This window comes from Trichechus manatus, unplaced genomic scaffold (genome assembly GCF_000243295.1).
Source record: "Trichechus manatus latirostris isolate Lorelei unplaced genomic scaffold, TriManLat1.0 scaffold00195, whole genome shotgun sequence".
Lineage (NCBI taxonomy): Eukaryota > Metazoa > Chordata > Mammalia > Sirenia > Trichechidae > Trichechus > Trichechus manatus.
This window is the reverse complement of record NW_004444131.1, coordinates 3,940,707-3,968,544: the sequence shown is the minus strand read 5'-3', so window position 1 is coordinate 3,968,544 and position 27,838 is coordinate 3,940,707. Positions and strand designations below refer to the sequence as shown.

At 42.2% G+C, this 27,838-nt stretch overlaps 1 protein-coding gene across 1 annotated transcript in view; it reads right to left on the bottom strand.

Moving 5' to 3' along the window:
* The window catches only part of CCNY (cyclin Y), a 271,085-nt gene extending 243,275 nt beyond the window's left edge, over positions 1–27,810 (bottom strand). Inside the window, exon 1 of the mRNA XM_004387867.2 lies at positions 27,558–27,810. Within this exon, the coding sequence (XP_004387924.1) occupies positions 27,558–27,711 (154 nt within the window). The 5' untranslated portion in view covers positions 27,712–27,810. The remainder of the gene's footprint in view (positions 1–27,557) is intronic.
* Between the last annotated feature and the right edge of the window lie 28 nt (positions 27,811–27,838).

The window sequence follows — 27,838 nt, the reverse complement described above, 5'->3', positions numbered from 1 at the left end:
TCATGTTTTAGAAATTTAGAAGTATTAATTTTATAATAGAAAATGGAAAATATAAAATCATATTTACAACATGATCCCGATTATGAAAGAAATATATCTACATGTACATATAAAAATACACATATCTGAGAAAATGAATCAATGAATAAATAAATATCTACATTTTCATAAATTCCCGCCATATAAGCTTACTTTCTGACCCATAGACATGTATTCTTTGTTTTTTAATATATACATTGTATATAATCATATCTCGACATACCATTAAGATGCTCTTATATATTAATACCCATATTAATATAAAATACTAGTATAAAATATTTTAAACAAGCATTGTTCTGGATGGTGGGACGACACGGGATTTTTTTTCTATGTACTTTTCTGAATTTCCTACAATGAATATATTGCTTCTGTAATCAAGGAGGGAAAACAATAAATATTGCCTTTAAAAAATAAAATTTAATTTAAGAATTCCCACCTTCCATTTTGGCCTCATAAAGGTAAACATGATACGGAAATCCAGCTTCTTCATCAATTTTATCCACATCATATTTAAGATTAAATGACAACACAGTTCACCAAAAATTAAGATTTCAAAGCACATCCGGCTACAAGCAGTGAGGCAACATTCGCAGAGCCCAGTGGCTCTGGATATATCCCGTGACAGCATGGCCTAGGATTCTCAAACAAATGCCATCTAGTGAGTTTAGGTTGCGTACAAAGAGTAGGGTAGACAGAATAAAACGTCCCAAGAGCACCCTGAATCATATGGTACCTGATTATGGAACAGATCTGAAAAAGAGGGAGACAGGTGCGACAGGACAGCGGGAAGCAGAACAGCTAGGTGAGCACATCCAGAGGTAAGAGGACTATGTGTGTGTGGAGGCATCAGTCATACTACAAAGCAAAAGGACTGTAGGGAAAAAGCTCCGCCATGGTACCCTGGTGGCCCTGCACACATCCAAATAGGCCACGCCACGCAGGCAAGCCTTGAACCACACCTAATCTGAGTCCTAGGATGCTCCCAGAACACAAGAGGATGGAAGGCTTGTAAGGAGCTGCTAGGAGGCCATCTCACACTCATCTCCCAATCTCCAACCTCCCTGGTGGCTATCAAGAGTTTCCCATTGCCTCCCGGGTTCTGATGAAGCATGGGGCTTTCTGTGCACCCTTCCACCTCCCGTCCCCACTCCACCCTAAAGGGAGCTACAGAAAACAAAACTGCTTAACTGCAATCTGGAGTCCCTGGTTAGTTCAGTTCACGCCCTTGGCTGCTAACTGAAATGCTGGAGGTTCAAGTCCACCCACAGGCACCTCAGGTGAACTACTTCTAAAAAATCAGCCATGAAAACCCTATGGAGCACAGTTCTTCTCTGGCACACGTGGTCGCCATGAGTTGGAGTCAATTCAAAAGCAACTGTTTTTTAACTGCAGTCTACATTTGGCTCCTCATCAATAGATATCCCATAACTCATACTACAGTCACCTGGCCCTTTTAGGTGGGTTGGAAAAGACTTACAGAAAGCTGGCACCTTCAGCTCGTTCTACTTTTCTCTGGCCATGTGAGTAATAAATGATCTAAGCCTCAAAGTGGCTCTTCGTATCTTTACTGGTCAAAGTAGTCAGGCCTTGGCCTTAGCCTTGTCTTGGCCATGACAAGAAGTGGTCACAAACGTCACCAAGTTCTGGAGACTGACTACAGCCACAAATCACATGAGAACATGGTAAAGATGACTGTTAGCTGCTAAAATTAGCCATTTCAACTTCATTTGTATTGTTTGGTATAATATCAGTCTATCTTCCTCTACTAAATCCCATCATTCTTGAGAGCAGAGATACGTTCTCCTCTACTTCCTTTTATTCTTTCTTTTAAGCTCCAGATAGAATGATTTGTGCACTGACAGTGTTCAATAAACACTGCTGACCATTTCACAGAATGTTATTTTGTCCCCGAGCTATAAACGGATAAGCTACTGTTCTTTGATTTCACAGAAATAGCAAGCAAAATCATGTAAGTTAAAAAAATAAGACTCGCCTAAGGTTACATTATTAGGCATTATGACTGGTTACTGATGTTACTGTCATGCTCTGTAAAGGAACCTTTATCACATCTGTATTTCTTAAGTGAGGGAAAAAAAAAAACACTCGTTTTCCAAACCAAGAGAAAAATTATTTCTAAGAGGCAAATATCCTGCCACTAAGTAAGGAAGTGCTCAAAGAATGATGAGGATAAGCCAGTATAAGCACAACAACTGATCTCTATTTGCCTGGAGCAACAGAAGAAGAAAGACAGGAAGAGGAGGAGGAAATGGAATGTGTGGCTAACTGCCTCCCTGAACAACTGCCTCCTTTGCCATGAGACCAAAACTAGATGGTGCCTGGCTACCAATATTGAATAGTTGGATCAAAGATTCTATAGAAGAATCACCAATACTGGGACAAACTACAATATGTGCCTCCTGATACTTTGCACTGAGAAGGGCACGTCATCATGTCAGTGGTGTTCCTGTTAAAAATGCAGTTTGAATCTAATCAAAAGGAAACATCAAGAAACAAATTCAAATCAATGGATATTTTACAAGTAATAACTGGCCTGTGCTCTTCAATAATGTCAAGGTCAAGAAACACAAAGAAATGTTAGATGTTAGATTAACACAGTATCTGCAGTCATTCAAATATTTACTGGGTACTATGTGCCAAGTATGGAAACCCTGGTGGCGTAGTGCTTAAGAGCTATAACTGCTAACCAAAAGGTCAGCAGTTCGAATCCACCAGGCGCTCCTTGGAAACCCTATGGGGCAGTTCTACTCTGTCTTATAGGGTCGCTATGAGTCGGTATCAACTAGATGGCAATGGGTTTGTTTGTTTTTATGTGCCAAGTACTGTTCTTGGTGATGGGGACAGAGCGGTAGCCAAGAGAGACACAGTCCCTATCCTCATGGAACTATATTCTCGAGGAGAGTGAGAGATGAACAAATAAGATAATTTCAGACTGCAGTAAAGATTATGTAATAAAAGTAAGCGATAGAGAGTGGTAGGGCTGGGGCAGTGACAGGAGGGTTTACCTCCCTGGGTTGTGTTCTCAGGTAAAGACCCTGAGGAGGTAACATGTGGGCTGAGACTTGAGGGATGCCCGTGAACCAGCCATGCAATGATCAATGATGAAGAGCGTGCAAGGCAGAGGGAATAACAAGTGCAAAAACCCTGAGACAGGGACAAGTTTGATAGTTTGAGACACACAAAGGAGGCCCTTGTGGCTGGTATAACCATATGAGAAAATGAGGCTTACATGCAAGGAAAGGACAAAACAGCGTAGTTAACTGTGACCATGGGAAGGAATTTGTGTTTTACTCTAACCACAGTAAGAGCCAATTAGGGAGGGATCTTAAGCAGGGCAGTGACATGATACCTGACATGACTGGAGAGAGACTGGATTATAAGAAGAGCAAATTAGAAAGAGTGGATCATACCTAAAGAAGCAATTAATAACAAATTAGAGAAACCTGTCCCATCTTCCCAGAGACCCAACTCCAATACACACAGGCTTTTTTTCCTACCTGGTTCTAACAGTAAATAGCACTATTGCCAAACCTAAGTTCCACAATAACGGAGTACTGTGTGAATATTAAGTGAATAGGTTAAAACAGCAGGCGTAGATTTTTTCAGAGGAGCCCCACTCAGGAAACTTCCTGAAGTCAGTGGACTCACCAGTTAGAAGCACTCTTCTGGTCTCAGGAGCCCCATGACCTCAAGTCACTTGCCTTGTTCCCCAGCCCCATTCACACCACCAGCTGCACACACTCAGGTCCAAACTATCCACCACATGGCATTCCCAGAGACCACCCTGTTGGGTTTTGATCAATAGAGCCGCATCTTAAGATGTGCAAGCTTAAATATTCACCACAAATTAATTTGCACTAGGTGACCTGGCAGAGCAGTGGTTAAGAGCTCAGGCTACTAACCAAAAGGTCAGCAGTTCGAATTCACAAGTCGCTCCTTGGAAACCTAACTGGGCAGTTCTACTCTGTCCTATAGGGTTGCTATGAGTTGGAATTAACTTGGTGGCAACAGGTTTGGTTTTTCTTTGGTTTATCTGCTTTAATTGCTGCTGCCACTGAGCTGCTCAAATCAAACTCCAAGAACAAACACCAAAACTAATCAACTATGCCATTGGTGAACTGTCTTTCAGTTTTACAGGCTTATCTGTATTATCTACAAAGCAAAACAAAAAATACCTCCAGGTAAGGCTTTCTGTTTCTATCCTTAATAATACAAAATTTCTTGCAGCTAAGTCAAAGTGTATGCCATTTAAAGAGGCTACGGAAGGCAACAAGCATGCAAAACTGTCAATAAAAGCTTTTTTTTTTTTTTTTTTTGCTTCTTTAGAATTTATTGAAATCAATTAAAGCCAAACACAAAATCCTATGAAGACACTACATGTAGAGATTTAGAACAGAACAAAAATGCTATTTCAAGTTATATAAGCTGCTAAAAAAAGTAATCTAAGATGGGAAAGCCGACAGATGTTCACAGCATCAGAACATGTAAAAAAGTGGATAAACCTGGAATTTATATGGGGCAACTTCTGAAAGACGGTGGGAATAAAGCAAAAAAACAGTAATTTTAATAACCAGTTAGTTTCTCAACTTTCAAGTTAACAAAAGTCTCAGACCTTTTTTTTAATATAATTTATTTTATTGTTGTTGAGAATATACAGTCGAACATACACCAATTCAACATTTTCTACATGTACCATTTAGTGACACTGATTACATTCTTTTGAGTTGTGCAACCATTCTCACCCTCCTTTTCCGAGTTGTTCCTCCCTCATTAACATAAACTCACTGTTCCCTAAATTTCCTACCTAACCTTTTGACTTGCTGTTGTCAATCTGATCCCATACAGATAGTTCTTAAAAGAGCATAATGCTCAAGGCAGACTTTTTTTTTACTAGTTACGTTGAACGACTGTTTGGTTTTAAGAAAACTACAGGGGATATTTTTGATTTAAGGCTTACAGATTATTTTAGGGTAATAGTTTCAAGGGTTCATCCAGCCTCCATGGCTCCAGAATGTCTGGATTTCATAAGAATTTGAAATTCTCCTCTGCGTGTTCCCCCTTTTGATCAGGATTCTTCTATAGAAACTTTGATCAAGCCATTCAGTAATGGTAGCCGGGCACCATTCAGTTCTTCTGGTCTCATGACAAAGGACGCAGTTGTTCATGGAAGCAAACAGGCACACATTCCATATCCTCCTCCTATTCCTGACTTTTCCTCCTTCCTCTATTGCTCCAGGCGAATAGAGATCAATTGTTGTAACCTGGATGTCCATTTGCAAGCTTTCAAGACCCCAGGCACTACTCAACAAACTAGGAGGTAGAATAGAAGCACTAAACATTTTTTTTAACTTCTTACCATAGCTAAACTTGCTTTCCTCTAAGGGTCCTCTTTTCAAAAGTGTTTGCTTATCAATCCCAACTTTAATTTTACCCAAATTAATTCATTTTAGCTCTACTATACTTGGGAATTTCTTAGGAAAAGTCAAATATAAATATTAACATATGTATTTGAGAGAATTGTTTCCAAGTGTCCTTCTTTGAAATTTGATTTTCCCAACCATGCCCCCCACCAACTTCACTCCTTTCACCCAACCCCACAAAAACAGGGGTAAGGCTCCTACGGCCATGTGTGGGATGACCTGCCCTTCTCCTTCCACAGTGGAAGCCATCCCATTATCTAGGCTGAGTCAGCTCAATCGTCTGTCTTGGAAATAGATTGGAACACATATTCTAGTCAGTCTTTTGTGGTCCCAGAACTGAGGACGATGAAGTAGCAATTTTCCAACATGTGCAGAGAAAGAGAGACGTTGTTTTATAAAGAGAAAAAAAATAAAGATTTACAGAAACATAAATTGGAGACACAGAGAAACAAGATCAATGAAGACTGACAAGAGAATCTGCAAGATACTGAAAGAGACAGCTGTCTCAGTTCCTACAAGTTATCTAACTCCCACCCCAATTCCTCATGAGCCTCAGTTATGCTCCATGCCCTTGGTCTCCATGTATACTTCCATCCTGTATACTTTCAATAATTTTCCCACCCCCTCCTTGTTTTGCTCAAGTACCTTTTAGTGAATTTCTGTTACGTACAACCAAAAGAATTTTAATTAATACTTGTGGTAAGCAGCCTCCAAGATGGCCCCCAACACACCTCCTGGTATTTACACTCTGTGTAATCTCTCCTTGAGTGTGGGTTGGAGTTTAGTGAGCTGTTTCTAACAAACAGATGTGACAGAATGTGACATGTGAGCTTAACTCACTGCTTACTGCTGTCAATTCCAACTCATGGTGACCCTACAGGACAGAGGAGAACTGCCCCATAGGGTTTCAGGCTGTAAATCTTTACAGAAGCAGACTGCCGCATCTGTCCCCCACAGAGTGGCTGGTGGGTTCATATTGCCGACTTGTTAGCAGCTGAGCACTTTAACCACTGCACCACCAAGGCTCCTACTTGTGAGCTTGTTATAAAAAGACCATGGCTTCTAACTTTGGGGTCTCTCTCTCTCAGATCCTCTGCTCAGGCAGCAGAAACAAGCTATTGTGCTATAAACTGCCCTACGGAAAGGCCCACACACGGCAAGGCACTAATGCCTGCAGCCAACAGCCACATGTGTGAGTTTGGAAGCAGATGCTCCCCAAGTCGAGCCTAGAGATGACTGTACCCCAGCTGACAGCTTGTCTGCAATCTTATGAGAGATCCTGAGCCAGAGGCTCCCAGCTATGCTGTGTCCAGAGTCCTGACCCACAGAAACTGAGAGGTAACAAATGTTTGTTGTTTTAACTAAAACCAAACCCACTACTGATGAGTGGATTGCAACATATAGTGACCCTGTTAGGACAGAGCAGAACTGCCTCTTAGGGTTTCCAAGGCTATAATCTGTACAGAAGCAGACTGCCACATCTTTCTCCCACGGAGCAGCCAGTGGGTTTGAACCCCTGACCTTTCGGTTAGCAGCCAAGCACTTAACCACTGCACCACCAGGTCTCCTTGAGTTCAGCATCATAGCAACATGCAAACCTGCAGACGGGTAGTGGTTGTGTTTAAGATGCACTGGCCAGAAATTGAACCTAAGCCTCCCTCGAGAATTCTACCACTGAATCACCACTGCCCTCACGCTTCCTAGTACTCAACAAAAATAGCAGATCCCTTTTACAATTCTGAAGATGTTTATTCTCTCTTGCACGTTACAACTTTTGAGCATTCATCTTCCAGACTCAAGAGTATGTACAAAATACACAAGAAACTGTACTCCAATGCAAATCCATCCATTATGACATCATCTACCCTTTAGAACAAATGTCCTCCTAAAGGGCACAATCCATTAAACAAGATGATTAGGAGTTAAGCCAACAAGTTCAACATTCCCTACTGACTTCAAGGTTAGCCTATGTACCAGTTCACCCAGGATCCTTCAGAAGCAGAGTTTCCCTCTGTCTGGGATGCCCTTAGCTGCTTCTTCTCCAGCCCTACTCCTCTTGCCCTTGCCCATCAGGCTGTCTTGGCAAAGGCTTCCTTGACCACATCCCCTCACTATTCAGAGCAGAGGTAACCACTCCTGTCTTCCTCCTGTCCCTTTATACTGCACTGTTATCACTTATTTGCATATACCTATCTCCCCTAATAGATCATAATGTCCTTCAGTCAAGGTCCAATTAGTATTTATCTTTGTATTCCCAGTATCCAGCAAGGGAGCCTGGCACTTAGTACTTGGGTTGATACATGTTTGTTGATCTAGTGAAGGACTGAACCTAGGACTCCTACGGGGCATCATATTACCATACTTCTAGAAAATGTCCCTCTCTTCAGGGCTTGGAGCCCTGGTGGCACAGTGGTTAAGAGTTCAGCTGCTACCCAAAAGGCCAACAGTTCCAATCCATCAGCTGCTCCTTGGAAACCCTATGGGGCAGTTCTACTCTGTCCTATAGGGTCACTATGAGTCAGAATCGACTTGATGGCAACAGGTTTTTTGTTTTCTTCGGGGCTAGCATAGCTGTGGACCCCTACAATCGCTGTGGTGATGACTCTAGCCGTCCTAGGCGCTGCTAATATCTCCCTAAAGTGACAGAGAACAGACTTGTCTCAGCCAACGTTTGCCTACTAGATTCCATTTTCTCTTCAACTTCTTCTCTGTGGTTAAAAAGTACACATTCTAGAAACACTTCCACATAGGGGATTTACCACTTGCTAGAAATGCTACTTTAAAAAGAAAGGAATTTCCCTAACTTCTCAGCTTGTCTTAACTCCTTGCAATACTAGCATCCTGCTGCTTACATGACCCCTTTAGCTGAAGCAAGAATCCCAAGCTAAAGATCTGTTACCACTTTTGAACTCTGAAAAAGAAGACAGCTGCGTCTGAGATCAGATTTTCAGCCACAGCCATCCCGCACACTGATAACACCATCGGCATTAACAGTCTTTTTCAAATTAAAAACAGTAACAAGAGACGTGTATTCTGAATAGAGGCTTCAGTGGCAAAAAGCAAGCGAAATGAAGGTCAAAATGTCATACATCAACCACCTTAGAATAGTACCTAACGATTAGATACATAATTTGGAGTCCCTGGGTGGCGCAAAAAGTTAAGTGTTCAGCTACCATCTGAAAGGTTGGTGATTCGACCCCACTCAAAGGTGCTTCAAAAGACGGGCCTGACGACCTGCTTCCGAAAGGTCACAGCCTTGGAAACCCTAAGGAGCAGTTCTACCTGAACACATGGAGTCGCCATGAGTCAGAATCAACTTGACAGCCTAACAACAAAACCAAAAAACCTGCTGCCATCGACTCATAATGAGTCTTTAGCAGCAAGGAGATAAACAGACACTCAGAATAGAACAAAACAACATGGCTAACCACGTCAGTGACAGCTCCTCCCATGGAATGGCTAAATTGAACCACCAAATTATATAAAGGAAAATGGCTATATACATTGTTAGGCTGAAGACATTCAAGAAGAACATTACTCTTTAAGAGAAGATGATTTCAAACATATTATAAACAGCCCTTCATACATAATATTCTAGTAATTAGCTAGTTACCTGCTTACCCAAAGAGATCCTCCAAGGGCACTTAATAAGAAAAAGAATAACATTAGCAAAAAATCTACTTCCGACGGTTTATGTACTTAAAATGGAATACTTAAAATATTCGATAATCCTTATTTTCTGTGTTTGAAAAATGACATCCCTGGTCCCTGCAAACTGCTAAGAAGTCTCTGTGTAAGTAGTACAAATCTATGTGGTTTCACCGTATTTGCATTTTGTGCAAATGGACTTTCTAGACTGTTCACAATTGAAAAACAGCTGAAAGAACTAAAGAATATATTTAACTCGGGTAAGGTTGGACCATCCCAAAGAGACCTCATAGAAAAGGCTGGCTTGGTTAGACCGCAGAGTCACTCAAAAAGCAACACTTAAGGTCACTTTGGAGAACCCCTGGAATACATAAAAAATAGAGAGAAAATAACCAGGTCTTGGCTTCTTCTGCATGGTCTAATTCGATCTGAACAGCTCATCTTCCATTACCACTACCCGATGTGCCATATGAACAACGACAGACTCAGTTTTATAATGGTATTAAATGGTTCTGCACACAGAGCCAGCTTCAGAAATACTCACTGTGCCCAATCTTTCTACGGGGGACATTGTTAATCCTGTAGTAATAGCCCAGAGAGCCAGTTTCCCTCTGTACTCTGTACTAAGGGTGTTTAAAAACCACCTCTCTAACGAATAGTTATGCTTTTATAATTAGTAACTTTGCCTAACAAGTGGTCTGTGTTACGTGGCATAGCAGTAGTTGACTATACATTTTCAAACGTCATTCTTTGGCAAACAACTTCAACTTCAGTAATCACTTCCATTTGTATATGTACAAATGTTTTTACTTCTAAGGGACTGACATTTTTGGTTCAAATATTCTTAGAGGTAATGTGTAATTGTCAGGAATCCTATACCACATTTTTTTTTAGCCTTCTTCACCTAGGCAAGTTACAAATCAAGAGCTTAATTTCTAAGCTTCTGTTTCAAGAAACCCACAGTGTTGTTTCCTCATTCCAGCAGCAGTGTGCTCAAGTAAAGAAACTAGTGCTTGAAATCAAATCATTTAAATGGACTTATCCTTAAACATTTTTTCCTCCACGACTAGGGTTTTCTTCTTCCCCCAACTTTTCTACCAAGGATATCCTTAAATGCCAGACCCCTGAACCAAATACATCCAGTCTATTCACCTCCTGCCTCAGGAGGCCAGGCTGTCACACTGTAGATGATGTGATTTCAAGAGGGTGCAAAAATTCAAAATTGCATAGAGCACCTGAATCAAGCTAAAGTAACTATCAGAAAAGAGTCAGATTGGAGCTTTACAGACTCTCTAACAGGCACTGCATTTTATAGTTCTCATCAGAGCACACTCTCAAAAGGGAAGCTCACTGTGAGTACTAATAAAATCTGAACAACCTACATGCAGAACTAGCTGGTTTTAAAATTAAAGTAAAAACGAAAGCAATAAAACCGTTGGCCAAAAGTAGAACCAGCCTTCCAGTATGGTATACTACACCAAGAAAGCAAAACAAGGAAATCGAAAAAAAAGGAGAAGGCATAAGTGAAAAGAATGAAGTAAATTCTGAATTTGAGTATACAGATTATACAACTTCCAGTTAAAGATAGAAAGCCATCCTATCATTTATTGTCAGAATTGTGGGCTATGTCTTTTCTGTCAATAATATCATTAGCAGTGCCAGCTTAGAACATGAAGGTGGATAAATTATGTTGTTAGCTGCCAACCAGTTGGCCCCTGACTCATGGCGACTCCATGCACAACAGAACAAAACACTGCCCGATAGGTTGGGGATCAGACCCTCGAGATCCACAGGGTTTTCACTGGCTGATTTTCAGAAGCAGATTGCTAGGCCTTTCCTCCTAGTCCACCTTAAGTCTGGAAGCTCTGCTGAAGCCTATTCAGCACCACAGCAACACACAAGCCTCCACTGACAAACGGGTGGTGGCTGCACATGAGAGACACTGGCTGAGAATGGAACTGGGTTCTCCAGCGTGGAAGGCGAGAATTCTACCACTGAACCATCAGTGCCTCGTAGAGTGAGTTAAAATGAACAATGCAACCCTCTTCAAAACAGGGAAGAGGGAATGAGCATCATTCGCTTTGAAGTCTTAATGGTGCCTCCTGGAGTTGTGCAACCTATAGTCTATGACTCCATCCAGTGGCCCTGAATGTGTAAAAATGACAAATGCAAAGAAAGCAGAAGCATTAAGAAGCCACTCTAATCGTTACTCTAAATCCTAGATCGTCAATGGTTCTCCAATGGTTTTCAACGGTTCTCAAAAAGGGGAAGAAAGGAGTTGCTCCCAGGGGATATTTTATTTGGCAATGTCTGGAGACACTTTTGATTGTCATGACTGGGGGGGGATGGGGGGGATGCTACTGGCATTAGTGGGTAGAGACAGGGATGCTGTTAAACATCCTACAATGGACAGCTACCCACACCAAGAAAGAATTATCAGGCCCAAAATGCCAAGAGTGCCAAGGTTGCACTTCATTAAGAACTTCTGCTTTACTGAAAGTATCCCTGAATTTCACACCAAGAAGCTAGACTCAGCAAATACACTTTCACGTGTGATATGGCTGATCAACACAGAAACTCATTTATGAAAACTAGTTTAGGGAACAGAAAACTAAAAAGTGTATAGTCAATTCACAGACTGTGCTTCTCTACTGGACACCAACAGTGTAGCTTAAGACCATGTTTTAAATCACGTTAATTAAGACACAGACAGCAGGAGAGAAAGCATTCATTTGATGCCATACTCTCCGTCAACTTTCCATGTCCCCAGTGAAGACACAATGTAGGCTGAGGACATAGGAATCTGAGTGACAAAGGCAAGGCTGCATTAGGCCATCCTGTATCTGTAAACCTAGTTGAGGCAGCTGGGGCTGTCATCTAACAGGATACCTTCCGAGTTCGCCATCATACATCATCTTTTCTTCTCTGACTTTTCCCTTTGGCCAAGCACTCCTTCCTGTAATCCCCTTCACTCTTTTCTTCCATTCCTGTCACAATGCTTTCTTATAAAATATCCCAGACACAGAGAATAAGTTTCATTTTCAAGAAACCCAACTCAGGCCTTAACAAATGTTCGTCTTTAGTTAAGTGAGAGGAGAAGATGTTTGTGGCAGATATCCAGTTCCCCGGCTTCGTGTCAGATGTCCACACAGCCTCTCCCTACCGTCTATTCTGAAAGCCATCGTCATGCTTGCAGGCCCTCCCAAGGCATTCATTCTCGAGGGTGCAGAGGCACCCAAACGTCACCAATGATATGAGCAGCCCCCTCCCAGCTTCCGATTTCTGGCCTCTCAGGTCTTGCCTGGCATTGTCAGTGTGTGCTGGCTTGCGTTTGGGTCCTCCCTGACTCATCCCACCATAGCTCTCCCATACCCTCTTTACTCACATCCTCCACTCCGTGACCCAAAGACTGCCCACAGCTTCAGAACAGGAGTCCCCAGTAGAATCCCATCTGCTTAAGAACTCTACAAATGACAAAGTGCGCTTGTACAGGATGCATGGTGCTTAAGATACGTAGCCTGTCGGAAACAAGTCTTCCACAGAGGCAAACAGTCTGCAAAGCAAGAACATGTTTCTACACCTCAGATCTATCCCCAAGTGGCTGATGTCCAAAGTCACACTTTCTGAAGTAACACCAGCTTTGCTAGGCTTCTTCCAGACTTCCTACCACAAAATAGAAGAAATGGAAAATTAGATAATAGAGTCGTTTTATAGAAAACTAAGAGTCAAACATATGCTAAAATTAAAGAGAATAAACAACCTGTATTCCTTCAGGAACACAAACGTCAACTTTCAGAAGACAGAAGGCAAGCTCTAATGCTATGTAAAAACCCTGTTTACTGAAGCTTTTCACGCCATGAAACAACAAATGCAACATATTAAAACAACAGTCATCACTTACACACAGCTTGAGGAAAAAAGAGGCTGTGGATAGGAATTAGCATTTATCAAAGAGTAGGAAAAATAAAATTATCCATATAAACTGACAAAAGTAATACTTACTGCAAACGCAAGTACCAAAAACCAAACCCACTGCCATCGAATAAATTCTGCCCTTACAGGACAGTAGAACTAGAACTGCCCCACAGGGTTTCCAAGGCTGTAATCTTTACGGAAGCAGACTGCCACATCTTTCTCCCAGGAAGCGGCTGGTGGGTTCCAACCACTGACCTTTCAGTTAGCACCAAGCTCGTAACCACTATACCACCAGGGCTCCCTAAATTAAAGTAAGCCTTGATGAATTTGTGAATTTAAAATGTTGGAAACTGGATTAAACAGCATCGTAACATCATTTCTCATTGGATGAATTTGGCAGGATACACAGGAGTCCTAAAGCCTGGACTTTTTAACAACTACGCAAAGTCTGGATCCACATCTACAATCCTACTATAAGGACCAGAAATCACTTAAGCGGTAATTATGAGTTCATTTAATGGAAAAGCTGTAGTCAATTAAACACTGGAAGAGTCATAAGTTTGTTAATGGACAAAAGTCTAAATTTAGAGTAAATCATTTCTTGGGAGGCAAAGAACAGACCTCTTATTCTACCCATCCATGCACTGATTCCTCTTATCAGTGCTAAGTTTGCACATAAGTTTAGGAATGAAACAAGGAGTTTACCAAATATGAACAAAATATCTTTAATAACTTCCCTTTTCTTTTTTGTCGTCATCCAAGAACAGAAGCATCCATCCAAAGTAAAGAACTTCTTGCTAGTAAAATGTTTTAAGCATGACATTCAGAGTTTTGCAACATATAGCTATTATATGACACATACATAATACAGCTTTTTTATATATATTATATATATACTGTTATGGATTGAATTGTGTCCCCCAAAAATATGTCTCAATTTGGCTAGGCCATGATTCCCAGTATTACGTGACTGTCCACCATTTTGTGATCTGATGTGATCTTCCTATGTGTTGTAAATCCTACTCTCTATGATGTTAATAAGGCAGGATTAGAGGTTATCAGTTATGTTAATGAGGCAATACTCAATCTACAGGATTAAGCTGTATCTTGAGTCAATCTCTTTTGAAATATAAAAGAGAATCGGTGCAGAGAGGAGAGGGACTTCCTTAACACCACGCAAGAAGAGCCAGAAGCAGAGCGCATCCTTTGGACCCAGGGTCCCTGTGCTGAGAAGCTCCTAGACCCAGGTGAAGACTGATGACAGGATGTTCCCCAGAACCGACAGAAAGAGAAAGACTTCCCCTGGAGCAGGTGCCCTGAATTCAGACTTCTAGCCTCCTAAACCGTGAGAATAAATTTCTGTTTCTTAAAGCCTTCCACTTGTGGTATTTCTGTTATAGCAGCATTAGATAACTAAGAATACAATATATATATAATATATGCCAAATATTCCCTATTCATCTTTCCCAGAGTCAGAAGGTTATAATCAGAGGTGTCCAAAATAGAAGTGACTTGCAATTCACCATCCAACTAAGATTTCTGCAAGGCTCACAAAGCAAAACAGCAAGGATGTAACTATAGTTGCTGACGATTATCTTTAGTGTACCCCAGCTGTATCCCTCTCAGTACCAGGAGCCAGCTGACATGTCTACTGATGCCTGGTACTTCTCTGGAGAGCACAGCACTCATATCTATCACACCCAATGAAGCCCCACTAGACATCTCGAGTAGGGGAGAAAGACCAGAAAATAATGATCCAGGAACTAAAATAACAACAATAAAAAAGATACATACGAAACGTGTTTAAAAAATTACATATCCTTGGTAGTCTGTCTATGGAGTAAAGAAACCAGGTAAAAATAATTTATTTTAATCAAAGTCGTATAATCATGAGAGACTAGGGGACTCGACAGTCCAGAGGTGTTACCATTGTCCCAACCATTTTGGAACTCCCTGTACAGAACTGCCTTCCAGGACAACTTTTGAAACATACTTCTAAAAAAAACTTTCTTTACAAAGTCAAACGTACACAGAATGTCAATATTCTGGCAAAGATGGAAAACAAAAAAGATTTCAAGGTTTTCCATCCCTGTATTTAAAAGCAACCTTCCTGGAGAGGCAAAAGAACAGCTCAGAGTTCAGCAGCTTACAGTTAACCAACCCTGGAGATGACTTCTGTTCTCAGAGTGATCAAGAGACTTTCCAGGCAAATCTTGCTGACCTGAGGGAGCTGCCAATTTCTGTGATGTCAGACTGATAACACTCAACGTTCACTTTAGCATAACCATTTCTCCAAGTAATTAGACAGCACAAGAAGCCCCTAGAAGAAAGCTACAAGCAGCATTAAGTAGCTGAGAAAAGGAAAGGAGAGGTGGGCTGGATTGTCTTCTTAGCACTCTGCAACTGTGGGTCTAGCCAGACTCTTTCCCTAAAGAAACGGACACAAACAGGCCCCCAAAGATCTGCTCTGGGCTGCTAGAGTTCATTTTTTAGTTCATCAGCTTCCCTTTTTAAATCAATATTTTAATATAATAAAGTACATTTATGCATGCCTCGAAACTCTATTCTTTGAAGAATTAAGAAAAAGCCCCGCTCCGGCTTCCCTCTGAGAATTTATGTCGACACTCCTACGAATGTGGCTCATGTGACAGTCAGCAGACCGCCTGGGGGGTGGGTTCCATAACTTTCAAGAGTGGGAAAAGCTTCTCCTATGCTTCATTCCATGCTCCTTGCATGGCATTATGATGTTACCTTGGAAGAAACATGCAACTCAGAAGAGCAATGAGTGCCAAAAAGAGTAATGCTCCTATTCCAAATTCTACAGCTGGCAAGTATCACATGCAAAGATCACACAGCTCTGTCTAACCTCACCCCACTCAGCTCTATAATTCCAGTCCTCCTTCCGGTACTGCTGTGAACACTGCACTGATGTCTCTGTTAGGATGAGCCTGTTAGGCATTCAGCTTCTGTGGCTATTGAAATTTCAAACATAGTTTGCTGTGGATCCTGGGACACACTTCATTTTTAATAACCACCCCCCGCAAAACAAAAAAAAACCAACATGTTCATGACATACATTCATCTAGTACTTTTTGGTTTATTAAATATTTAAGCCTCATTTTGATCCTTACAGTACTTCAGGGCACAAGGCAAGGCAGTATTTCTATCTACATTTTTTAAGCAGAAGGAGAAAGTGAGGCTCAGCAAGACGGAGGCCCCACAGTCACCGGCACAGCCATGTCTGGAACACAGGGCTTCCGATTATTCAGCTCGTCCTCTCTGCCTCCACCACAACTGACTATCCAACTTGTAGAGCTAGGACAGTGCCCTATAAACCCACTGAGAGACACTCTCCCTGAGTTTACCCTCTGTGAGCCTCTCCCTCACTCCTCCGGAACAGGACAGAATAATGTTGCATGTCTGGAGTACAGAGAAAATGTTCTCCTGCCCAAGACCACAGCAACAAACTACTCAGCATTCCTAGATGATTAGAAATACTGTGGTGAAAGGGAATTCTCTCCCTTCTTCCAGCTACAAGCTGAAAAGTGATACAGAAAGTATGAGAGGGGCTTAGATCAAGTACTATTGCCGTGGACTCAACCGTTCAGCCCAAATGCTGAATCGTGAGGATTCCTATATTTAAGTATAATACTGTCCATAACCCTCTTGTGAAAAATACCAAACACATTTTCCTTAAAGTACATGACAAGCCGGGAGCTAAATCTCTGGCCCTGTATGGTTAAAAAAGAATTTCAAACCCATTCACAGGTCCTGCCTATCATTTTTCCCCTTTGGTTCTGCCCTTTCCTGGATAGGAAATGGTTTTAATCTTATGACAGTTGGTTTCATCTAGCCAGAAATGTAAAGCATGGATCTCCTTAAGATGACAGAGAAAAAATCAGCTTTGCAGAAAAGGGTGAGAAATCTACCATTCCACAAAATGATTTAATCTTCACTTCTCTCAAGAAGTAGGCAGAAAAGTAACAATCAGGACTCTTAATCACAAAGAATTCTTAGCCAAAAGCATACAAGCAATGGCTGCCAATCTCTTCAGACACAAGCGGGTGTGAACCAGGCACAGGAGACTTGGACTGTAGACATGGACCAAAGCGTGGAGCTCTGGCAAGTGAGGGTAGGCTGAATCCAAACTGTACACTAACTAGCTGAGGAACCTTGAGCAAATTTTTAAACTTGTAAGGCTCAATTTCCTTACCTGTAAAATGGGGAGAATGATGTGAAGATTTAAAAAGATAATTTTAAAAAAATAAGTGAAGTTGCTGTCAACTCCGACTCATGGTGACCCCATGTATGCCATAGTAAAACTGTGCTCCACTGGGTTTTCAATGGCTGGAAGTAGATTGCCAGGCCCTTCTTCCAAGGCGCCTGTGAGTAGACTTGAACCTCCAACCTTTTGGTTAGCAGCCAAGTGCATTAACCATCTGCATCACCCACGGACTTCAAAATATTAATACATGTCAAATAATTAGCACAGTACCTGGCACAACGTTAACACACAATATATCCTACAACTACGTCCATTATCTGCATGACCTGGATACGAGGCTTCACTTCGCTGAGATTCAGTTTCCTTGCTGTAACTGAAGGTATGGGACCAAATGACTCCATGATTCTAAACTAGAGAGGAGAATACTCAAAAGCAGAGGTGGAGAGGCCATGGAGTCCTGTCAGTGCTCTGGAGAACAGGCTCTGCAGCAAGTCTTTAAAATGCAATTCTCAACACTGCTACTATACAGTCAGCCCATGGTTTTTTTGGATGGAGTGTCTTTCAACATCTTGCAAACAGCCTGGCAAATAAATGATCTGGAATCAAAGTCCACAAGTATGGTTTTGCCCCCAAAAGTAGAAATGTTAGTGTGGGACAGAGACTCAAGAAAAAAAGCACCGAAGAGATGAAATTAAATAGGCTATAGATACCCAAAGAAACCAAGAGTAATAATCGAAGCTAATATTACAACAGATACTCAGATTTTAAATTGCTCTTTTGTCTTCTAAGTCATATAAGAAAGAGTGGGCCTTTCTTCCAGTTATCGTCCAGAACTGCCTGGAACACTGCACTGATATCTTTGTTAGGATGCGCCTGTTAGGCTTCCAGCTTCTCTGGCTATGGATAGTTCAAAAACTGTTTGCTGTATCTCCTGGAACACACTTCACCTTTAATACAAGAAAATCAACACGAATAGTGATGTTCATAACGGCATCTATTCCTCTAGTATATTTGGTTTATTAAGCATCTTATCCTCATTTTGTTTCTTACAGTACCTCGGGGCATAAGGCCACTGATAAAGAAGAGAGACACAAAAAAGACTAAGCCTCTCATACTGTCAGACAGATTTCCATTGGCAAGGGTTTCCTTTCAGCTTAGGTTTCATATTTTGTTTCTTTGGTTATGTTTTAAAACCTTTCTTAAGTTTCACTTTCAAGACTTCATCCTATCAGTTACCTACTGGGTTAAAACTCAAAGAAACCAAACTGTTTCATATCCACGCTCCTTTCATTATGACAAGTCCTCTCCATGCTTCCATGCTCTCCATGCTCTCCTTCCCTCCTGCTTTCCCCACCCAATTCTCTCTCTCTCTCTCTCTCTCTCACACACACACACAAGCACACACGCGCACACGCGCACACACGCACACGCGCACACGCACACACACACACACACACATACACACGATGACACTCTGACTCAGATGTCCTTAAATGGCTGGCTGCACTCATTCATTCAACAAATACGCACAGAGCATCTTCAAGGTATCAGGCACAATTCTATGGACCTGGGTTACATGAGTGAACAAAAGAGAAGATCCCAGTCCTACTGCAGCTTATTTGCTAGTAGGTAAAATCAGTTATTACAGTTTATACATATATACCTGTATACTACGTAATAAGGTGACTTGTGCTATGGAATAAAGAAACAGTACTGCAGAGAAAGCCAACTAGGAAGGAGTCCTGAGAGGTGAAGGAGAGAAGAATTAAACAGGGTGATTGGGAAGATCTCACTGAAAAGATGAGACATGAGCCAAGACTGAAGGCGGTGAAGGAGTTAACAAAGATACTTGGAGAAGAACACTGCAGGCAGAGGGATACAGCAAAGACCCTGGGGCAGGAGTGTGCCTGGAGTTTTCAAGGAACAGTGCAGAAAAAGGTTGGTGTGACTGGAGTGAGGGAGTGACAAGAGGGAGTGACTGAAGTGAGTGAATGACAGGAGTGAGGGAGTGACAGGAGTGAGGGAGTGACTGGAGTGAGGGAGTGACTGCAGTGAGGGAGTGACAGGAGTGAGGGAGTGACTGGAGTGAGGGAGTGACAGGAGAGAGGGACTGACAGGAGTGAGGGAGTGACAGGAGTGAGGGAGTGACTGGAGTGAGGGAGTGACTGGAGTGACAGGAGTGACGGAGTGAGAGAGTGACTGGAGTGAGGGAGTGACAGGAGTGAGGGAGTGACTGCAGTGAGTGACAGGAGGGAGTGAGGGAGTGAGGGCAGGCAGATCACATAGGGCCTTGGAGTCCACTGTAAGGAAATGGTTTTATTCATGTGGAAGGAGGAGTCACTGCTGTTTTTGAGCAGAGTGATGTTTTAGAGTCTTCAAAGGCACTCCATCCCAGTTGCTGTGTTGAGAACACTGTAGGGGGCAAGGGTGAAAGAAGGGAGACCAGTCAGGAAGCTGGCAAGAGATGAGGGCGGCCTAGATGAGAACAGATGCAGGGGAGGTTTTAGGGACTGGTCAGATTCCACATATGTTTTGAAGGTTGAGCCATGATTTCCTAACAGATTGGATATGAGACGAGGGAGAAATTGAGTTGTCAAGGATGACTGACAGCTGAGCTATAATGGATGAAGCTGCCATCAGTTATGTAGAAACAAAACCCAAAACTGACAACACTGTACAGATGTTACTGATAGCCTGATTTACTTGGGCTCATAACATTTTCAGTTATCTTCAGTCTACTCCTAACTCCCGCCAAAATATCTAATCAGGTTAGTCTAGACTAAGTAACTGCTGCAAACACATGAAGTTTTTATTTTGAGAAACTATGGATCTGATGGCAATGACAAGAGACACCTTACCCCAAACGGCAACCACAGGCTGGTTAATGTTGGAAAGTTTCCATTTGCAGTTTACTAGCTGTGGGACCTTGGGCAAGTCACCCATCCTCACTATGCCTCAGTGTCTGTCTTACAGTAAGAATAATATTACTCTCTCAGAGGGTTATTGTCAGTGTGAATTAATAGATGTACACCACTTAGAAACCCTGGTGGCGTAGTGGTTAAGAGCTACATCTGCCAACCAAAAGTTCGGCAGTTCGAATCCTCCAGGTGCTGCTTGGAAACTCTATGGGGCAGTTCTACCCTTTCCTATAGGGTCACTATAAGTCAGAATCGACTTGACAGCAACAGGCTTTTTTTTTTAACACCACTTGGAGCAGTGTCTGGCATACACTAAACACTATATAAATGTATACAATAAATACTATCATTGTTATCACTTTTTTGTTATTTCTCAAACTCCCAAGGAGCACGTAGAGAGCAGATGACTCTAACACAAATTTTGAAAACATGAATAATCTAACATTACAGCACACTAAGTACAAACACATGGTAAGTTGCCATTAGGCCCCACAGAGGACTAACCACCTTTTATGGATTGAACCTTATCCCCAAAAAATATGTGTTCTAAATCCTAACCCCTATACACCATTGCTGTGGAGTCAATTCTGACTCACAGCAACCCTACAGGACAGAGTAGAACTGTCCCACAGGGTTTCCAAGGAGCCGATGGTGGATTCAAACTGCGGACCTTTGGTTAGCAGCCAAACTCTTAATCACTATGCCAGGGCTCCTGTGGTTATAATCTCATTTCGGAATGGGTTTTCTTTGTCATGTTAATGACACAGGATTAGTGAAGGGTGTGTCTTGAATCAAGGAGCCCTGGTGGCACAGTGGTTAAGCAGCTGGCTCAGTGGTTAAGCAGCTAGCTGGCTGCTAAGCCAAAGGTCAGCGGTTTGAACCCACCAGTATTCTGTGATAGAAAGATGTGGCAGTCTGCTTCCATAAAGATTACAGCCTTGGAAACCCTATGGGGTAGTCCTACTCTGTCCTATCGGGTCGCTATGAGTCAGAATCAACTCGAGGGCAACGGGTTTTTGGTTGGGAGTCTTAAATCAATCTCTTTTAAGATATAAAAGAGATTAAACAAGCAAGCGAGAGAAGCAGATACAGGGGAAGACAAACGCCAAGCCACATGGAGATCTCCAAGGAACTAGGAAACAAGCTGAAGAGACAAGGACCTTACCCCAGAGCTGACAGAGAGAAAGCCTTCTCCTAGAACCAGTGCCCTGTGAATTTGGACTTCTACCCTAAACTGTGAGAACATTAATTTCTGTTTGTTAAAGCCATCCACTTACAGTATTTCTGTTATAGCAGCACTAGATAACTAAGACACCACCATAAAGTAACTCACTGAAATTCTACCAAAGTTACCCCCTTCTGTGTTTGGAGGTGGGGGCAACATATGGATACATATGCACATATCTCTAGGATTTAAAGAAATTGACCTTTCTTTCCTTTTTTTTTTTTTTCCAGCCAACTCCCATGAACTTCTCTGAATCTTTCAACTCTAGTTGAACGTCAATTCTAGTTGTCTGAGGTATTTTCATGATATAAGAGAGACAGAGACGGTACTTGGGCACTTCAGTTTTCGCTATATCCTGGAATCAAGAAATCTCAAGATGCTTTAAAATGTTTATTAATAACCTAAGAATCCACGTAAATCAGAATTTAAATGTATGTATCTATAGGTGTACAAGTATACGTGTATTTATATGTATGTACATGTACGTGTATACAAACATGTATATATACCAAGAGAGAGCCCTGGTTGCACAGTGGTTAAGACTATGGCCGCTAACCAAAAGGTTGGCAGTTCAAATCCACAAGCCACTCCACGGAAACCCCATGGGGCAGTTCTACTCTCTCCTAGTTCTACTCTCTCCTATAGGGTTACTATGAGTCGGAATCTACTTGATGGCAAAGAGTATGTGGGTGTGTGGGTGTGTACACACACACACACACACACACACACACACACACACATACATATACATAACCCAAGAAGCTGGACTATGAAGAAAAATGCAGCATCAGAATTGTCAGAAGACTCATTAACAGGCTGCGATATGCAGATGACACAACCTTCCTTGCTGAGGGAGAAGAGAACTTGAAGCACTTACTGATGAAGATCAAAGACTACAGCCTTCAATGTGGATTGCACCTCAACATAAAGAAAACAAAAACCCTCACAACTGGACCACTATGCAACATCATGATAAATGGAGAAAAGATTGAAGTTGTCAAGGATTTCATTTTACTTGGATCCACAATCAACGTCCATGGAAGCAGCAGTCAAGAAATCAAATGGGATATTGCATTTGTCACTTTGAGGACTAGGGTGCGCCTGAACCAAGCCATGATATTTTCAATCACCTCATATGCATGTGAAAGTTGGACAATGAACAAGAAAGACTGAAGAAGAATTGATGTCTCTGAATTATGGTGTTGGTGAAGAATACTGAATATACAATGGACTGCCAGAAGAATGAACAAGTCTGTCTTGGAAGAAGTACAGCCAGAGTGCTCCTTAGAAGCAAGGATGAAAAGACTTTGTCTCACATACTTTGGACATATTATCAGGAGGGACCAGTCCCTGGAGAAGGACATCATGCTTGGTAAAGTAGAGGGTCAGTGAAAAAGAGGAAGACCTTCAACGAGACAGATGAACACAGGGGCTGTGACAATGGGCTCAAACACAGCAACGGTTGTGGGGATGGCGCAGGACCAGGCAATGTTTCGTTGTTATACACAGGGTCACTATGAGTCAGAATCGACTGGATGGCACCTAACAACATATATATAAATCAAATCTGTCCTCCCAGCCTCTGATACTGAATGAATTTCTACCAAAAAAGAACCCTGAACAACAGGAACACCTCCAAGATTTACCCAGCCAGGGGTTCCCAACCTTAGCAGCATAATAGAATTACCTGGAGAGCTTTAGAAAAACATCCTGATGCCAAAGACCAGCCCTGGATTGCTGATTTAATTAAAACCAATGAGGAGAACCACTGGTTAGGTAAACTCTAGAATTATCATTTACCGAATTTGGGAAACAGAGAAAACATTATTTAAAGAGTAAATTGGTATTTCTGGGTTTAGACTAGCATCACCAGATGAACTGGGTACAAGGAGAGGACACTGCAGCCTAAACTCAAAACGCTTAAATAAAGTCAAACGCTTGTGATCTGCTCTACACTCCCTGAAACTACCTTTAATCTGCAAACAAGAGCGTGTGGTCTTCCAAACGTTCTCTCAAAAATGCCTGATGATTGAAACTTAAGTTTCTTTCAAATGAAAGAACACAGAATACTGTTCTATTGTTCTCTGCAAAATCCTTCAACGCCTTAGTGCCAAATAGCCGGTTACAATTACTGTTTTTTTTTCCATTTCCTTATTATAGTCAATAATAGTATGCAGCCTGACTCTAAGAAATGGGAATCTTCCCTTCATTTGCATTTGTTTTTAAATCCATCTAAAATATAAAGCCTCCACCAGAAATCACTGCACAACATAAAGGAGAAATTATTTCCAAATGTTCTTGCCTGTCAGCATTCTACAGGACTGAGTTATCGTTTCCTATAATGAAGCCATTTATTCTTTCATTCATTACTTTAAAAGACAATACTTAAATGAGTGTTATTGCTAGACACTCCTTTTAGATGATTTGGGCTATAAAACCCAAACCTGCTGCCATTGAGTCGATTCTGACTCACAGGGACCCTATCGGACAGAGTAGAACTGGACCATAGGGTTTCCAAGGCTGTAAATCTTTAAGGAAGCTGACCACCACATCTTTCTCCCACAAAGCACAGCTGACCTTTCAGTTAGCAGCAGAGCCCTTTAACCACTGTGCAAGCATGGCTCCTGGTCTGGGCTACAGCAGGGATCAAAACAGCCCTGTTCCGTAATACCCTTCTTGCTGTTGTTGTTAGGCATCGTCAAGTCGGTTCCAACTCATAGCGACCCCACGTACAACAGAATGAAAACACTGCCTGGTCCTGTGTCAGCCTCACAATCATTGGGCTTGAGCCCATTGTTGCAGCCACTGTGTCAACCTATTTTGTTGAGGGTCTTCCTCTTTTTCACTGACCCTCTACTGTATCAAGCATCAAACATAAAAGATGTCTAAAGAGTAGGTTAAGATAACAGAGATCTAAAACAACAGTAGAAATATCGTATTTCTATTAATATAAATAAAAAATTAAGGACCTACTATAAACCAAGTAGGAGCCCTAATGGCATAGTGGTTAAGAGCTTGGCTGCTAACCAAAAGGTGAGCAGTTTGAATCCACCAGTCAGTCCTTGGAAACCCTACGGGGCAGTTCTACTGTCCTCTAGGGTTGTTATGAATCGGAATCAATGCAACGGCAACACGTTTGGCCTTTTGGTTTTTTAAAAACCAGGTGTTGTATTATTCTCTTGCTATATATGCTACTCATTGAATAAAGATGTTCTCCTATAGATATGAAGTTATCACTTAGAAGAAATTAAAGTGGGCCAAGCAATGAGAAAATTCTTTCGTTCAGTAGAGTTTAAATTTGGCTTTCCACAAGAGGGAACGCTCTATCCTAAAGTTGACAAGAATGAATGATGACACAGACAGTTGTGTCAATTCATTCATACAGAAATGTTTCAGAGTAGTTCAACTAGATCAACTGTGAGATTTTTGAGTGTAAAAGAAAACAATCAAGTTGTCATAAAAATGTATTTCTGATTTAAATTTAAGTCAAAAATTATGGAAACTGTATTTTAAGCATGATGTGTAAACTCTCTCTAAGATGGTATTAAGCCAAGGAGCTTATTCATAAAGTAGTATTTAAAAAAATACTGAAACCAATAAAATAAATAAACACTACTAGATGCAGTGAACCATCCTCTAATTTCCTTTACAAGCTCTAGTCCAAACCCAAAGTCACCCAGATCAGTCAGAAATTCATAGGACCATAATTAAATCCCATGCAAAAATTCCTTTTTGTTATTCTTTTAAATAGTATTCAGTGATTTAACCCAAAACTGTCTTCAAATCATCCTAATAATATACTAAACAGATTTTTAAAGCATTCTCAGATGAAGGTATTTGACCTCATCCACTACCCCGCCTCCCCCCTCAAAAAAAACCTTTTTTAAAAAATTATTTTAGTTTTTAAGGGGAATTGGGGGAGAAGTGGGGACACAGCCTAAGCAGGGTCAACTTTTTAAGTTTCCTAGGAGCTAACGCAGACCAACACTGTTCTCCTACTCTAGGCAGAGACCATGATTCCAAAACCGGAATTTACTCCTCAGTTCTGCCAAGGATAACCTACTACCCTTGCTTTTTAAAGGACAAACCCACTCACCCTTCTTGCCTATGAGTTTAACTTGGCTTGTGGCTACGTTAAAACAGTAACTGGAATACCAGGCTCTCCTGCACCCCCTCAAGCACTGGCTGGGTCATGTCTAGGGGCGAATTACCCAATAGGCAATGTTAGCATGGTGCTTACCTTGCTTACCAGATCATCTGTCATGAACCATTCCACATTTTTTTCACCACATCAAAGATTCTGCTTCTAAGTATAGCTGGCATCTGTCTCTCTCACAGCCCCACAGCACCTTCCTAAAGAATCAAAGCCTCTTTTCAAATTTACAATCCCTGACAGGGGTGGATGATCCAGTAAGCAAGGTAACCACAGGCTTACTTGTGCTTACTTACTAATCTGTAGTGAACAATTTCACATGGGTTTCATCACATCAAAGATGTGATGTATAAATCCATCCACCTATGGTCAGCTGATCTTTGACAAAGGACCAAAGTTCATTAAATAGGGAAAATGACACTCTTTAATAAACGGTGTTGGTAAAACTGGATGTCCATCTGTTAAAAAAAGCAAACAGGACCCATACCTCACACCACATACAAAAACTAATGCAAAATGGATCAAAGACCTAAATATAAAACCTAAAACAAGAAAAATATGAAAGAAAAAATAGGGACAATGCTAGAGGCCATAATACATGGCATAAATACAATACAAACCATAAATAAACAAGGCACAAGCACCAGAAGATAAACTAGATAACTGGGAGCTCCCAAAAATTAACCACTTATGCTCATCAAAGGACTTCACCAAAAGTGTAAAAAGAGAAGCTACAGACTGGGAAACTATTTTTGGCTATGAAATATTTGACCAAGGTCTAACCTTTAAAATGTATAGAATACTTTGACACCTCAACAACAAAAAGACGAAAGACACAAGTAAAATATTAGTCCGAAGGCCTAATGGACCACATGAACTACAGCCTCCACTAGCCTGAGCCCGAAAGAACTAGACAGTGCCTGGCTACCAGTACCACCCACTCTGACAGGGATCACAACAGAACTTCCTAGACAGCAGCAGAAAAATGTAGACCAAAATTCAAACTCACACACACAAAAAGACCAGACTTACTGGTCTGACAGACTGAAGGAACCCCCCGGGACTACGGCCCCCAGACACGCTGCTATCTCAGAATGACACCACTCCGAAAGTCCACCTTTCAGCCAAAGATTAGACAGGCCGGCCTATAACACAAACAATAACACACGTGAGGAACACGCTTCTTAGTTCAATCAAGTACGCTAGACCGAAACTGCAACACCTGCCGAAAAGCAAAGACAAGAAGACAGGAAGGGACGGGAAAACTGGATGAATGAACACGGGGAACCTGGAGTGGAAAGGGAAAGGGCGGGGGAGATTGCAACCAATGTCACAAAAATAATTTGTGTATAAATTTTTCAATGAGAAACTAATTTGCGCGGTAAACTTTCACCTACAGCACAATAAAATTAGAAAAAGAAAATGACGTGGTGAAACCCACGTGAAATCGTTCATTACAGATGATCAGGTAAGCACAGAAGTAAGCACCGTGCTTTCCCTGCCTTTTGGGTGATCCGCCCCTGGATCTCCAGAAGGACCAGCTGATGTCACCCACACCCCGCCTGCTCCTCGCGACCAGCATCTACCAGCCAGCACCGTGATGCTCCCCGAGCCGCTTGGTTGGGAAAGTTTCTCCGCTGCCACTCACTTGCTGGCCCAACCCGAGCGAGGCGGGGAGCTGTTCGGATGCTGCAGAGCCCAGCGGTTCGCGCCCCGAGGACCAGAGAAACATCTCGGTTACAGGAACGGGAGTACCCCATTATGCACACGTTTAACCAATTGTAGTGCATCAACGGGAAAGGGGGCGCGGGGAGAGGCTGAGAAAGCAAAATAAGGAAAACTGGAAAGAAGCTGGATATGAAGTTACAGCACAGGGAAAATCGGCGGGGGAGGAGTAGGAGCATTAATGGGGGGGCAAGGAAGAAGTGGGGGAGGGGAACTCGTCGCCTCCCGGGGCGCGCGGGTCCCGACCCCGGCCCGCCCTGCAGCTCACCGTCGATGTTCTCCCGGTCGCTGATGTGCTGCAGGTTGCAGCCCGTGTCCTCGCGGCTCAGATCCGTGTCGGGCCGGTAGGACTCCAGCCGAGAGTGGGCATTTCTCCTGAGCTTGGGGCTGGACGACACGCAGCACGAGGTAGTGTTCCCCATCTTCGGCGGCTCCCGGGCTTCACCTCCTCTCGCTCTGGCCTTCCTCCACTTCCCCGGCGCCCGGGCGCGGGGAGCGGGGACCGGGTGGGGTGCGGGGCGGTGGGGCGGGAGGAGGATAGGGCGGGGG